Source organism: Bubalus bubalis, chromosome 11 (assembly GCF_019923935.1).
Source record: "Bubalus bubalis isolate 160015118507 breed Murrah chromosome 11, NDDB_SH_1, whole genome shotgun sequence".
Classification (NCBI taxonomy): Eukaryota; Metazoa; Chordata; class Mammalia; order Artiodactyla; family Bovidae; genus Bubalus; species Bubalus bubalis.
Genome location: NC_059167.1, coordinates 88,251,926 through 88,265,090, shown reverse-complemented (window position 1 = coordinate 88,265,090; position 13,165 = coordinate 88,251,926). Strand labels below are relative to the sequence as shown.

General features: G+C 39.4%; 1 protein-coding gene across 8 annotated transcripts in view; it reads left to right on the top strand.

Moving 5' to 3' along the window:
* The window catches only part of MAP2K5 (mitogen-activated protein kinase kinase 5), a 266,618-nt gene that overhangs the window by 194,731 nt on the left and 58,722 nt on the right, over positions 1-13,165 (top strand). For 5 of the 8 annotated variants that reach the window (XM_006052082.3, XM_006052081.3, XM_044925393.1 and 2 more), the window contains 2 exons: positions 5,275-5,301; positions 5,613-5,645. In XM_006052082.3, coding sequence (XP_006052144.1) covers positions 5,275-5,301; positions 5,613-5,645 — 60 coding nt within the window. The remainder of the gene's footprint in view (positions 1-5,274; positions 5,302-5,612; positions 5,646-13,165) is intronic. The other 3 variants (XM_044925392.1, XM_044925390.1, XM_044925388.1) reach the window with 1 other exon arrangement.

Genomic DNA, 13,165 nt, shown 5'->3' with positions numbered 1-13,165 from the left:
ATGATTAGAGCTTGAACAAGGACAGAGATTGATGAATAGGGGAGATAGAGCACAAGTGAACTATATTTGTTCATTTTATATTGCTAGAAATACTATGTTTTATTTGTTTATTTTATCTCATAATACATTCAGTTAATCTGAAAATATCAGTTTGCTAAGATTCCCATTTATAGTTAACTAGGGTAAATTTTGTCCTGTTCCTTCTCAAAAAAAACAGCGCTTTGTTTAGGCACTTTTATTTTAAGTTACCAAGCATTGTGTATTCAGTTTGTAAGGGATTCCCCTGGTGGCTTGGAGGTAAAGAATCTGCCTGCAATACAGGAGAGCAGGTCAGATCCCTAGGTCAAGAAGATCCCCTGGAAAGGAAATGGGCAACCCACTCCAGTATTCTTGCCTGGAAAATCCTATGGACAAAGGAGCCTGATGGGCTACAGTCCATGGAGTCATTAAGAGTCAGACAGGACTCAGCAACTCAGCAACAGCAATAACAATTCAGTTTGTGGTCATGTGAAAGTGATTTTTTTTTCTCTCTCTCTGAGGGCTTTTTGAGATTTGGGCACTTTTTTATTACAATTTCTGATGGGTTGGAGGTGATGCGACTCCGTTTCAACACCCAGCACAATACCAGGTATAGTCAGACCGAATGTCTGTGTTAGTTTACCCTCCGGTAGGAAAAACATCTGTGCCTGAGTGGGAGACTCCAGGGGCGGGATGGATGCTTGGGCCCCTCTAGCTTATCTTTTCTAGACAAGAGCCCTAAGCCTGGTGAAAGGAGGGAGCTTCTGAAGCCATGAGAATCAGACAGGAATTCCAGGAATCTTTCTGATTCCAAAGCTTATGCATTCCCCCTCCCTTACTAGTTGCCTCATGAGTCAGCAGTCAATTCTAAGCCAGGTTCGGTGACCTTGGGCACTTTTCCCCTCTGAGCCTCAGTTTCCCTAACAGCAAAATGAGTAGATTAAACTAGGTCTCAGAGGTCCCCATCTATTTAAAAAAAAAAAAAATGGGTCATCTTTCTTCATTTAGAATATAAAATCTCAGTTTGCTATAATACTTGTTTATATTAATATTTAGCCAGAGTTCTAGCTTAGTGCATCTGATTTGAAAAGAGAGCCCTTGCAAAATAACTACAGTTCTTAAAATTTGACGTTTAAAAAGAGAATAGAGTTCAGCATCAAAAGCTAGAATGTAATACCAGGAGCACAACAGATAAAAACGGTATTCTTTTAAAATTCCAGCCGTATGATTTAATTTTATATTTCTTTTTTTTTTCTCTCTCTATTTAAGAGAAAATAACACAAGCTTGAAAAGCAGTAAATATGTAAAGAGAAAATTTGTCAACTGATATTGGAAGATCTGACCCAGGTCACATATAAATCTCTCCGACAAGAGCTGCAGGGCAAGCCATAATTTCAGAGAGTAAAAGAGAAAATGAAAGCTCAAGCTGGTATCTTCTCTAAGTTCCATAGGTGGATTCATTTTAGTTTTCTGATTGTGCTTCTGAATATAATGTAAAAGGGCTGGTAGCAAGGTCTGTCTACTGTCGTGTGTGTAAAAAGTACCTCTCCAGAGACAGAAGCATAATGTGAACCTTCCAAAGTTGCTTTTTTATCACCAGAGTCATTGACTAAATAATTGAGGCCCCGTAAGCAAACTTTTGCATCGGTAATTTCCTTTCCAGGTTCATTTTCCAGATTCACAGGTCATATTACAGGAGCTTTTTAAATTGCCAGCTGTATGGTCCTCTCAAGGAAATATAAGACCCAACTGATATTTAGGCCTGCCTGTTGTGAAGTCATTCTTCCTCATTTAGACACATATAGGTCTGTCTTATGTTAGAATGAGGCATCCCCTGTTAGTGTAGCTTAAAATCTTGGCTCTAACAGCTGATGAACACACACAAAAAAGCTATGCCCAGAAGAGAGAAGAGGTTTATCTAACTAGGGTTTCAAAATGCTGCTGGTTCTAGAGACTGATAAGAAAAGTCTATGACTGGAGCAATTATCGTTCTGTTCTTTGTCCCCAGTTATTAGTTAGACATGGAAAACTCAGTATGAGCAAAATGTGTAGGCAGGAAGGTGGACTTGGACAAGTTAAGTTATAAACAGCATCTCATATGTTGGGAGGTACAGGCAGTACATCAGCCCTAACAATGTTATTGTGTCCCTCTGAACTCTGCTCTAAGAGCTAAGCATTTGGAAGGCAGACCCAGAATAAAGAGAGGCATTCACGAAGCTAACATTTTATATTGAGAACCCTTAGTACCCCTTTTAATGTGCTATAAAACCAGGGGCTTCACTTTTTCATGAACTGTGTGCAAACGCAGAAGCAGTGACTGGAGGTTGACTTTGTTTGGGTCTGTTTTATGGTTGCTGCGCCTGTACAGTAATGTGATCTTGAAAAAGGTAAACAACAAAGAGTTTAGCAGTGAAAAATACGCCTAATATAAATACAGCCAAGTACATGGCACTTCAGAATTTGAAAAATATGACCCTGGCGTTAAATTTTCTGGTGGAATTAACAGAGGAACAGAATATAGCATTTAAGGCCATATATCTGAGACAGAGAAAGGAGATAATACATCTAACTCTATGGTCTATGTGGCATTCATAAAAAAAAAAAGCACAGTAGCTTTATTTAATTGAGAAAATGAATCAATTACAATGATGTTGCATCATCAGATTCTTGTGAAATAGAAGATATAAGTCACTGCATTGTGTAACAGTGTTAAAAAGTAATTGAGTATCTTAAGCATTTTGAATCAATTTCAGGTACTGGCACTGCTACCTTAATACAAAATTTATGAAGATGATTTCATATAATATGTTGCTATCAAAACCGTACAATAAAACTTGGTAACAATGTCTCTCTTTAAAAACCTGGGCAAAACAGTATGGTTATAAGATCATAAAACAGACTTTTGATATTGCTATTTCTCCTTTTCTTGTAGTGAAGAGCAAACATTAAAAGAGTACAGTTTTAAGTGGTCTTAAACCATGCTTTTAACCCAAAGAATAGGGCAAGGTGGAGACTTCTTCCTAGGTCTCAGTCTGTGAGGAGAATTCCATTTAGTTCACACAATGGGTGTTCCTGGAAACCATGTCTCACAATCCATTGCTGAATTCATTTTGAAACATATCACTTAAAATGTTTTCCTTGGAGAATTTGTAATCCCCCTGACTGCTGGAAATTTGTGGAAAACATTGTCTTTGATGTCAAAAATGGTTTTCTAATTCTGTGTTCATTACAAATAACTCTCTTGTTGGAAGTAGATATATCTCACTAAGAATGTTGGGGGCATGGGTAATCTATGTATACTTTAAAAAATACAGTTGGCCCTTGAACAACAAAGGGGTTCATCTGGGTTTAGTTTAGTTGGCTCCCCATGTCTGAATATCTGAGGTTCCTTCACATCCATGGATTCAACCAGCCATGAACCATTGAGTGCTGTAGTATTTACTAATGAAAACTAGCCTCGTGTAAGTAGGCCTGCACATTTCAAACCCGTGTCATTCAAGGACCAACTGTAAAAGCAAGCACCAAAGGTATCTCATAGGAGAACGTGCCTGGGGTTTTCATGGTGTTTTTAAAGGTGCTGTGGCTTTTTACTAAAATCCTAACCACTCCAAGGTGGTGGTTAAGAGCTGTATTCCTTTTTAATGTAAACACTGCCCTGCAGATCCTTATACAGAAGAACACACTGACTAGAGGAATAAGAAGGCACAGTAATTCACGACAGTATTCAGTAGGAACTACCAAAGTAGACTAAGACCCAGTCCACGTCGGACGGAAGTTTCAGGGAGTTGTGCCTGGAGAGGGCATGATGCGGAGCCAAGAGCAGGAAAGAGAGGATACCATGTTCAGTTAAGATAACACATGGGAAAGCACTTTTTAAAACACTCAAGCACTGGGTGGGAGGGTCTGCTGATCAGCCATAGGGATGTAAAAGAAATGAAGAAATATGGCTTCTGCCCTGGAGAAGCTTAACAGTCCAGTTGAGAAGAACCCGTGTGCCCAAACTGATAATTTATCAACTATACCATGCCAAATATAAACACATGTGAGTCCAGTTGTTTTTGAGGAATGCTGTGATGTAGGCGGATATGATACTGGAAAGAGGGGAGCATGGGAGAGGCCCCAGAACAACCACAGCCAGATCCTGAGGCCTTGGGCCTGCCCCAACCTCTGGGAGGCCCAGTTTTTCCCATCATAGAGTAGAGATGACCATCCTTGCCAGACTCAGGGTGGTTGTGCAATCTAATGATAATGTGTATGTGAAAGAACTTTTAAAAGCACCATTAAAAGCATATAAGAAACTATTAATTAGTTTACCTATATTTTACCAGCTTGTTAAAGCACAGTCTATCCCAGCAAATAACTGACCCCTCAGTAATTATATATAAGCCCTGAAATTTTCCCCCTTAGGAAAATTAATACCTGGGACTCCATTTGCATTGAGTTTGTAGTAACTGTAAGGCAGTTTTTTTAGGGGGGTGGTTGGAGGAGGAGGGACACTAAAGTGTTTAATACTTTAACTACTAAGTGGATGTTTTATTAATTTAGTGACTTTCTAAGAGACGTGGTTTATCAGTGTTAGCTGTGTGAGCATCCTGCCTCCAGAACAGGCATTTCTCTTTGACTCAGCTCTCTTCCCCTAAAAAGCAGTGTTAAAACTTGCGTGCATCTGATTTTCCCAGAAAGCATTGCTGCCCTGGAAACAGGCTGGAGGAACTTTGGAAAAGGTGGAGTCCTCACCCACTCTTGAGTCAGAGGCAAATACTTCAACCACATAATTAAAGTTTTCTTCACAAAATAGGGGATTGTGAGCAGACACTGGCAGGAATCCAAAATTCTAATTTCTGACTATGATTTAATTTCAATTTTAAATAAATCGGTTTTTAATTTAAAAAGAGTGAGCTTCATAACATTAGCAATGATTGCAACATTAAGCCCAGTGTTCACAATCTAGCAATATAAAACATTATTTATATCTGAATCGTAAACAGCCTTTTGAAATGGATTATGGTTTTTCTCCCTATTCTAATACAACCTGGAGGGTACTAAAAAGTGTTGTGTGAAATTAACATTCTGCTGACTTTCGCCTATAAATGAGAAGCGAGCTATTAACATTTGTGTATTTTCATTATGTAAATTGTGTTAACACATGCCCACAAATTGCCACCAGCAATGCAATAATTTTCTCTCAGTGATCATAATGTGTCCAAGTGAGTCATTTTGATTATGACATGCTAATTACATATTGCCTTTTTTCAGATTCAGAAAAACCAGGGATCTTTAATGGTAAGCTTTATGAGTTCAGAAAAAAATTCACTTTTCTTTTTCCTGATGGCTGCTTCCTTTGCATGCTTGAATGCCTTGTTTTAAACTTAGCAAATTGCATTTTGAAGAAAATGCAAACCTTTAACTGCCTGTATTAGATTAGGTACCATTAGAAATAATAGAACATCCTGAGCATCAATGTTTTTATAAGAGTTTGCTGTTGTTGATTAATCTTGCTATATTTTATTGCATTAATGATTTTTTCTTTCCACTCCACTGTAAAGATATTGCATAGAGGCTAATACTTTTTCCTCTCTTCTTTCCCATTGCAGCCTCTCCAGCTTCTGCAGTGCATTGTTGATGAGGTGAGGCATCGTCTTATGTGCTTTCACTCCTAAAGTCATTCCTAATGGTGTGGAAAGCTTATATTTTGTTTCCTAATGAAGCACAGTGCCCAACATCCTCAGAGCAAGTTGTGTTGTATGGCTCTGAGCTGTGTTACGTGAACTGGCCTTGTCCTGAATCCCACTCTTCTGATGCCGGCTGAGGATCTCTGCCAAAACAGACTATCCTACAGGCTGGTCCTTGGGGGTATCAGAAGCCCTAAAGACAAAACATGATAATATTAATTTATCCTCTCTCTGGCCAGATGGGGATGGAGCCGGAAATTAAAGTGGTACCATTTTTTTTTTCTGTAACAGATATTTAAAGTCATTCAGTAGACAAGGGTCAGAGTTGAACAGCAGAAATAAGCTGGATAAAATTTGTCCTCCTTGCTTTACTTACCCAAAGCATAGCAGAGTGACAAAAGTGTTGAAAAGCTCTAGGTCAACAATTCAGCTTTAATTCCTCATTAGGCATTTCCCCTGAACACACTCCTGACTTTTTGTGCTTATAACTGGTATTCTCACATGTTAAGTCACCCTACCTCTGATCATCCTTATCCATCAAGTTTCACTGTCCCTTTGCCTTCATGGAGTTAAGCTACCTGAATTTCATTCTCAGTCAGCTTTTCTACTTTTGACTCTGACTTTGAATTCCTTTTTTTCTGTAAATTAGCAGTCTTATGGTATACACGATTCCAATTAAGGAACATTGATGTTTTGTAGAAACAGTTTTTCTGGGCTTGGGCTCGCCTGCTAGCAGTGTTTATTTTTTAAACTTTAATTTTACAATATTTGAAATGCCTGTAATGAAGGCGATAAATGTTTCAGATAGGAAAGTTTGAAAGAAAAAAAATCGTAATTCATAATTATTCCTCTCAATTAAACATCTGTATAACCAGTTATGAGATTTGGGAGAAAAAATAAAGATCCTCCTAGGAAAAAAACAAACACATACACATATCACAACAATAGTAAGAATGGGGCTCCAGCATCCTTAATGGCTGCATCAGTCAGTCCATATATCCCATGCAAGCCATAAACCATGTTAGTGCAAAAATGAAGGCACCATCCAGAAACAAATGGAGGCCCCATTATCTCAAATATCAGACAGACCTCCTGGATCTAACAGCTCATCAATGTCTTCTGTCATCTTAGATTCTGAAGGCCTCCCATCCCCATCAGAATCCTCCTAATTAAACTGATTTTCCTGAGCTCCCCCTTCAGGATTGCTTAGGAAAGTGTCCCAGGAAATTTGGCCTACCCAGTCAAGTGCGCAGCCTGCCACATTTCCTGGGCTCTACTGTTCTTGGTCTGCCAGACTCTTGGGCATCAGAATATTCAGGTACAGATATCTTCTCCAATAATACGGGTATTGCTGGAGCACTCACTTGTAGATTTTCTGGATCAAATGGATATTTGTATTCCTTATTTAAAGTAGCAGTGATTGCTATTAAATGTAAAATATTTTACTTGTTTGAGTTGGGCAAAATCTTGAGACTTTTGAAATCATCATAGGGAGATTTTCTAAGGAGAGAACGTCTATGTGATGAAGGGCAATAGCTTATAACTTAAATAGTATGTTTTTCTTTATAGCGCGTCTTCCTCAGGTGAGAGAAAACTGTAACTTAAGACATCTATTCCCGTTTTATCTAAAAACATTGATATCTTTTTTTATGAAGACTTGGGAAATTCACATATATCTTTAAAACAAACGTAAGTTGATCTTGGAACCAGCTGATGGTTGGTAATAAGAGTGTTAGGAATGAGTTGGCCAGATGACCTGCCTTAGGCAAGGTGCGTCATAGCCTCTTAGAAAGGAGGGTTTGGTGGGATCCTTTGATTACTGTGCTTGTCCCATGGTTGTTAGATTTCTCATTGCTGTAAAACAGTGCTTCTCAAAGGGTATGGGCAGTTCAAGGACTAACTACATCAGGATTATCTAAGACAGTTGTTTAAAATGCAGACTCTTGGACCTAAATCACTGAATTCGACGTTCTAGGAACGGAGCCCAGGAATCTACATTTTCCTAGCTTCCCAAGTAATTTTGCACAATAGAGTTTGAGAACCTCTTCTATTAATATAATGGCTAAGTCTGCCCTTGTGGATCCCAGAGGACAATTAACTATCTATCTTCATTTATGTCTGACATTTAAGGCTTCTATTTCTGAGTCAGTATAACCAGCCAGGATTTGAACCATCTTACTCCTTGGGCATGGAATATACCCCATTATAAAATGGCTCTCCAATGAGCCTATACTGTTTCTCTTAGGAAAAAGTTAACAATCAAAAAGGACCACCCTCAAAGGAATCTAATCAGATAAGATGGGTATATTTGGACTCATGTACTAAATAGCTAATAAGCAAAGCCCAGTGTAACGTACTTTATTTATTATTATGTGGCTATACCTTGACCTGCTAGCATGGCCTGGCAAAGAATGAAGAAGTAGTAAAACAACATCGTGTGGATAGGGGCGGTGCTAGAGTGGCCAGGGGTGAACCTCAGGAGTTGGGAGTCAGGAGATGGAATTGTGGGACAAAGCAAGTTAGCCATTTTAGATCCAGATAGAAGACACCAGAAGTTAAACCAGAGGAGTAAGAGCCATGAACATGAAATTTGAACCACAGAATAGGAACTGGAAGGGTAGCCAAAGAACCAGGAGGGCTGGGGGTGCAGTTTATCCAGCTTGGACCTGGCTAACTCAGCATGTGAGTGCTGTCTTAGAGTCACCGTATTTGCCTCAGAGTTGCTTCTCTCAAAAGAACTTCTTACTGTAAAACTTATAACCAGGTCCACTCCAAGTCCTTGAATACCTGAATTGTAAAAGTAGTGTGGTTTGTTGTTGGTCATGTGTATCTGTGTGTGCCATGTTGCCTTGGCCATCTGATGTCTTTGGGAGATAAGGGGGCCCTTACTGTCAAGATAACTGATAACTGCTTTAAGCTCTGACATCAATGAGAAAATGTGCACTTTTAGAAAGAATGTTTCTAAAATGTTTTTGCTTTTGGCACCCTATTGATAAAGTGTGGTACATACCATTTTTCACTGATATAAAGGTTTCATTGTATCGTAACCTTTTCTTGATGACTCAGGTCCATGTTTTGAACACAGCATTGAACTAAACTTTGATGTATTGATGTCCTATAGGGTTATAGAATTGTGGGGATCCTGCCTTTCTCTTTTAGTGAATTTCCTAGCCATTTTGCCTGTGTTATTTTGCTTTGGCACTCAGCAGTATGCTTGGGCTTTTTGAGGTGTATAGAACCATTTGCTCCCAGACTAAATGGCCCTACAAGGGTATGCTGATCTGCTTCATGCTTTTCTTGTGTTCTCTCTTGTGATCACCTCTGTTTTCTGTGGTGACTTGACTTGTTAGTGACTACTACCATTCTTGTCACTCCTTGTTAGCCTGATGATCTGATCATCTTGTCTTCAGTCTTTACACTCCTCACAGTGACTGATAGCAAAACTGAAAAGTATCAAATGAAATTGGATACCCAAGTGCGATGTGTAAGGTCAAACACACTCATCTGAGAAGAGCAAATAAGACTGATGAAGTAAAATGAGTGGACTTGTGTTCATTCATTTCAGCAGATAGTTCTCAAAAGTGCCGACTGTATACTAGCCCAAGTTGACCAGACCATGCTCAGGACAGCCTCCAAGACCGAGAGAATTGGGCTTCTGGTCAAGGTTCCCAGGTCAACTGCAAATTAGGTGAGTCAGGGTAGAAAGGCAGAGGCACAGTCGCAGATCTGGTTCAATGCAGTGTGCCAGGACCCAGGAGGCTATGTAGCCATCCAGAGCTCTCCCTAGTGCCTGGGCTCCCAGTTTGACTGGCAAAAAAGGACTGGCCACACCGGTGATGGTAGATGGGAACAGAGAGGTGATAGCTGAGTCACCGAAACCCAGGGCTGGCTGGAGCCAGCCAGGAAATCAGTGAACTGAGGTGCTGGGAACTACAAAGACTGAAGTGGGGACTTCCCCCTCGAGCCTACCCAGCCACAGACTGGAAAAGATAATGGTGCGGAAATGAATAGTTATGCTTCATCATAAGGTGCGTACTGTACAGCCCAGAAACAGGAGGGCTTGTTCTACCAGAAGAGTATGTGTTCTGGGGGTAGATTAAGAGAGGGCCTTGAGGAGACGTGGCATTTAAGCTAGGTCCTAAAGCATGAATAGAAGTTCACAAGGTCAAAAAAGGAAAAAGCTAAATGTCAGACACAAGGGCTTGAAACTATCTTGCAAGTCATTTTTGAGTTCACAGATGTGTTTCAGAATGTTCAGGATATCTAAAATATGACAGCCAGAAAAAAAATAGATTATTACTCTGAGTGTATATATATGTTTCAAGCATATTACAGCTAAAAATGAATTTCTCTCTAACATCTGTAGGTGCTCAGCAGGACAGTTAACAAATTTCTGATATATACCTCTGTTTACTTATTCCTTTTATTAGGAAAAAGTGAATTCCTGTAAGTCATGGTTTATACCTGATCAGAAGTATCCTCTACATGATAGGTTATAAAATCAACACACAAAAATCAGTTGTGAGACTCCTCTGCTGGTCCAGTGGTTAAGAATCTGCCTGCCAATGCAGGGGACATGGTTCAATCCCTGCCTGGTCCAGGAAGATTCCACATGCCATAGGACATCTAAGCCCACGTGCCACAACTGCTGAGCCTGTGCTCCAGAGCCTCAACTACAGAGCCCTCATGACAGACCACTGCGGCCTGTGCACTTAGAGCACGTGCTCCGCAACAAGAGAAGCCACACGGTGAGAAGCCTGCACAGCACAGCTCGAGGGTAGCCCCCGCTTGCCACAGCTAGAAAAATCAGTTGTAACTCTTTGTATTAGTAACCCAAAATGAATGATTCAAAAGTGAAATTAAGAAAACAATTCAAGTTAGCATCAAAAATAATCAAATAGTTATGAATAAATTTAACAGAAGTAGAGAACTTCCACATTGAAAATTACAAAACATCTTTGAAAGAAATTAAAAGACTTTAACAGAAAAACATCCCAGATTCATGGAATGGAAGACTTAGTGCTGTTAAAATGGCAGTACCTCCTGACTGCTCTAAGGATTCAATACAATCCCAGTGGATTCTTGTAGAAATGAACGAGTTGATCCCAGAATTTATATGGAAATGCAGAGGAGTCAGAGTATCCAAAGCAATCTCAGGGGGAGAAAAAACAAAGAGGATTCAAACTTCCTGAGTTTGAAACATATTACAAGTTACAGTAATCAAGATAAGGGTGGTTCTGGCATCAGAATAAATGTGTGGAATGTCCTGTCCAGCTGACAAGGACTGCTAAGTACAGATCATCATAGAGAAACTTATTTCTGTTTTCTATTTTTTAACTTTGACATTTGTATTGAGATATAATTTATATAACATAAAATCTGTTCTTATAAAATGTACAGTTCAGTTCCAGAACATTTTCATCACTTCACAAAGAAACCCAGTACCTGTTAATAGTAACTCCTGGTTCCTCTGTCTCCTCCAATCCCTGGCAACCACTAACTAATCTATTTTCCTTCTCTATGAATTTCCCTGTTGTGGACATTTAATATAAAATTGGACATGTAATATCTGGCATTTTGTGTTTGGTTTCTTTCATTTAGCGTAATATTTCCAAGGTACATCCATGTTGAGGTATTTGTCCGTATTTATGGTCAGATAACACTCCATTGTATGGATGTACCACATTTTTGTCTGCCTTTCATCAGTTGATTAACATTTGGGCTGTTTCCACTTTTTGACTATCAGGAATAATGTTGCTGTGAACATTTGTGTACAAATTTATATGTGGATGTATGTTTTTAAATCTCTTGGTTATATGTACCCAATAGTGGAATTGCTGGGTCACACAAAATTCTGTGTTTAACTTTTTTTTTTTTTTTTCATTTTAACAACGTTTATTGTTTAATATTATCCAAGTAGTACATGTTTGGAGAAGGCAATGGCACCCCATTCCAGTACTCTTGCCTGGAGAATCCCATGGACGGAGGAGTCTGGAAGGCTGCAGTCCATGGGGTCGCTAAGAGTTGCACACAACGGAGCGACTTCACTTTTCATTTTTCACTTTCATGCATTGGAGGAGGAAATGGCAACCCACTGCAGTAGTCTTGCCTGGAGAATCCCAGGGGCGGGGGAGCCTGTTGGGCTGCCTACATGACTGACGTGACTTAGCAGCAGCAGCAGCAGCAGTACATGTTTAGAAAACCATAGGCAAGTAAAGTACAGGAAAATGCCAGTGTCGCCCATAGTCGCCTATCCAGTGATGGGCCCGATTACACTCTTTCTGTACATGCTTTATACCTTTGTTTTCTCTTATATGTGTATTAACATTGTATTTAACTTTTTGATGAACTTCCAAACTGCATTTTACAGCAATTGTACCATGTTACATTCCCATCAGCAATGTATGAGGGTTCAGATTTCTCCATGTTCTTGTCAACACTTGTTATTTTCAGTTTTGTTTTTTTTTTTTATTGTAGTCATTCTGATGGATATGAAGTAGTCTCTCATTGTGGTTTTGATTTGCATTTCCCTTATGACTTAATGATATTGAGCATATTTTCATGTGTTTATTAATTGTTTGAATATCTTCACTTCTATTCAAGTGCATTTTCTCTTTTTAAATTGCTTTTTATTTTTAAATTACTAGTTTTGAGTTGTTAGAGTTCTTTATGTACTCTGGATACTCGATTCTAAATCTTTTCTCCCATTCTATGGATTGTTTTTTCACTTTCTTGATGGTGTCCTTTGACACATGAAAGTTAAAATATATATATACATATACATATGTGTGTGTATATATATATATATTTTAACTTTGAGGCCTTTCTGGTTTGATCACAGGTTAGGAAGCTTAGATCTCCACACTGTCCCCATCCTACCTCTGGCAACCACATAAAAGTCCTTAGAGTTCCTTAGATGACAGTTTGAAAACCACTGATTATAGCCCAATCATTCTGTAAACCTGTATTAATCCCAGAGTTAGGTACAGGGGATAGGGAATTAGTTAAGATACAATTGCCAGTAGGTTCTGCTTTAGTTAAGCAGACAGGCTCGTGAGCAATCATACATGAGTTGAGTTGAGTTCAGTCGCTCAGTCGCGTCAGACTCTTTGCGACCCCATGGGCTGCAGCCCCCAGGCTTCCCTGCCATCACCAGCTCTTAACTGCAGCTATTGTAAGTGGTGTGAGACTTGATGAGCTCTCAGAGCAGCACAGTGACTGCTGTTTTACCTACTCACATAAATGAGCATGTATGATAAGGCATTTAATGATGTTTGCAGCCAATAAATTCTAGACTCTTCTGTCCATGGGATTTTCCTGGTAAGAATCCAGGGAATCCTCCTGACTAGGGATCAAACCCAAGTCTCCAGCGTCTCCTGCATTGCCAGGCAGATTCTTTATCACTGAGCCACCTGGGAAGCCCCCTTATAAATTCCATGTGTAACCAAAGTGTAGACAAGGTGCAGGGGATACAC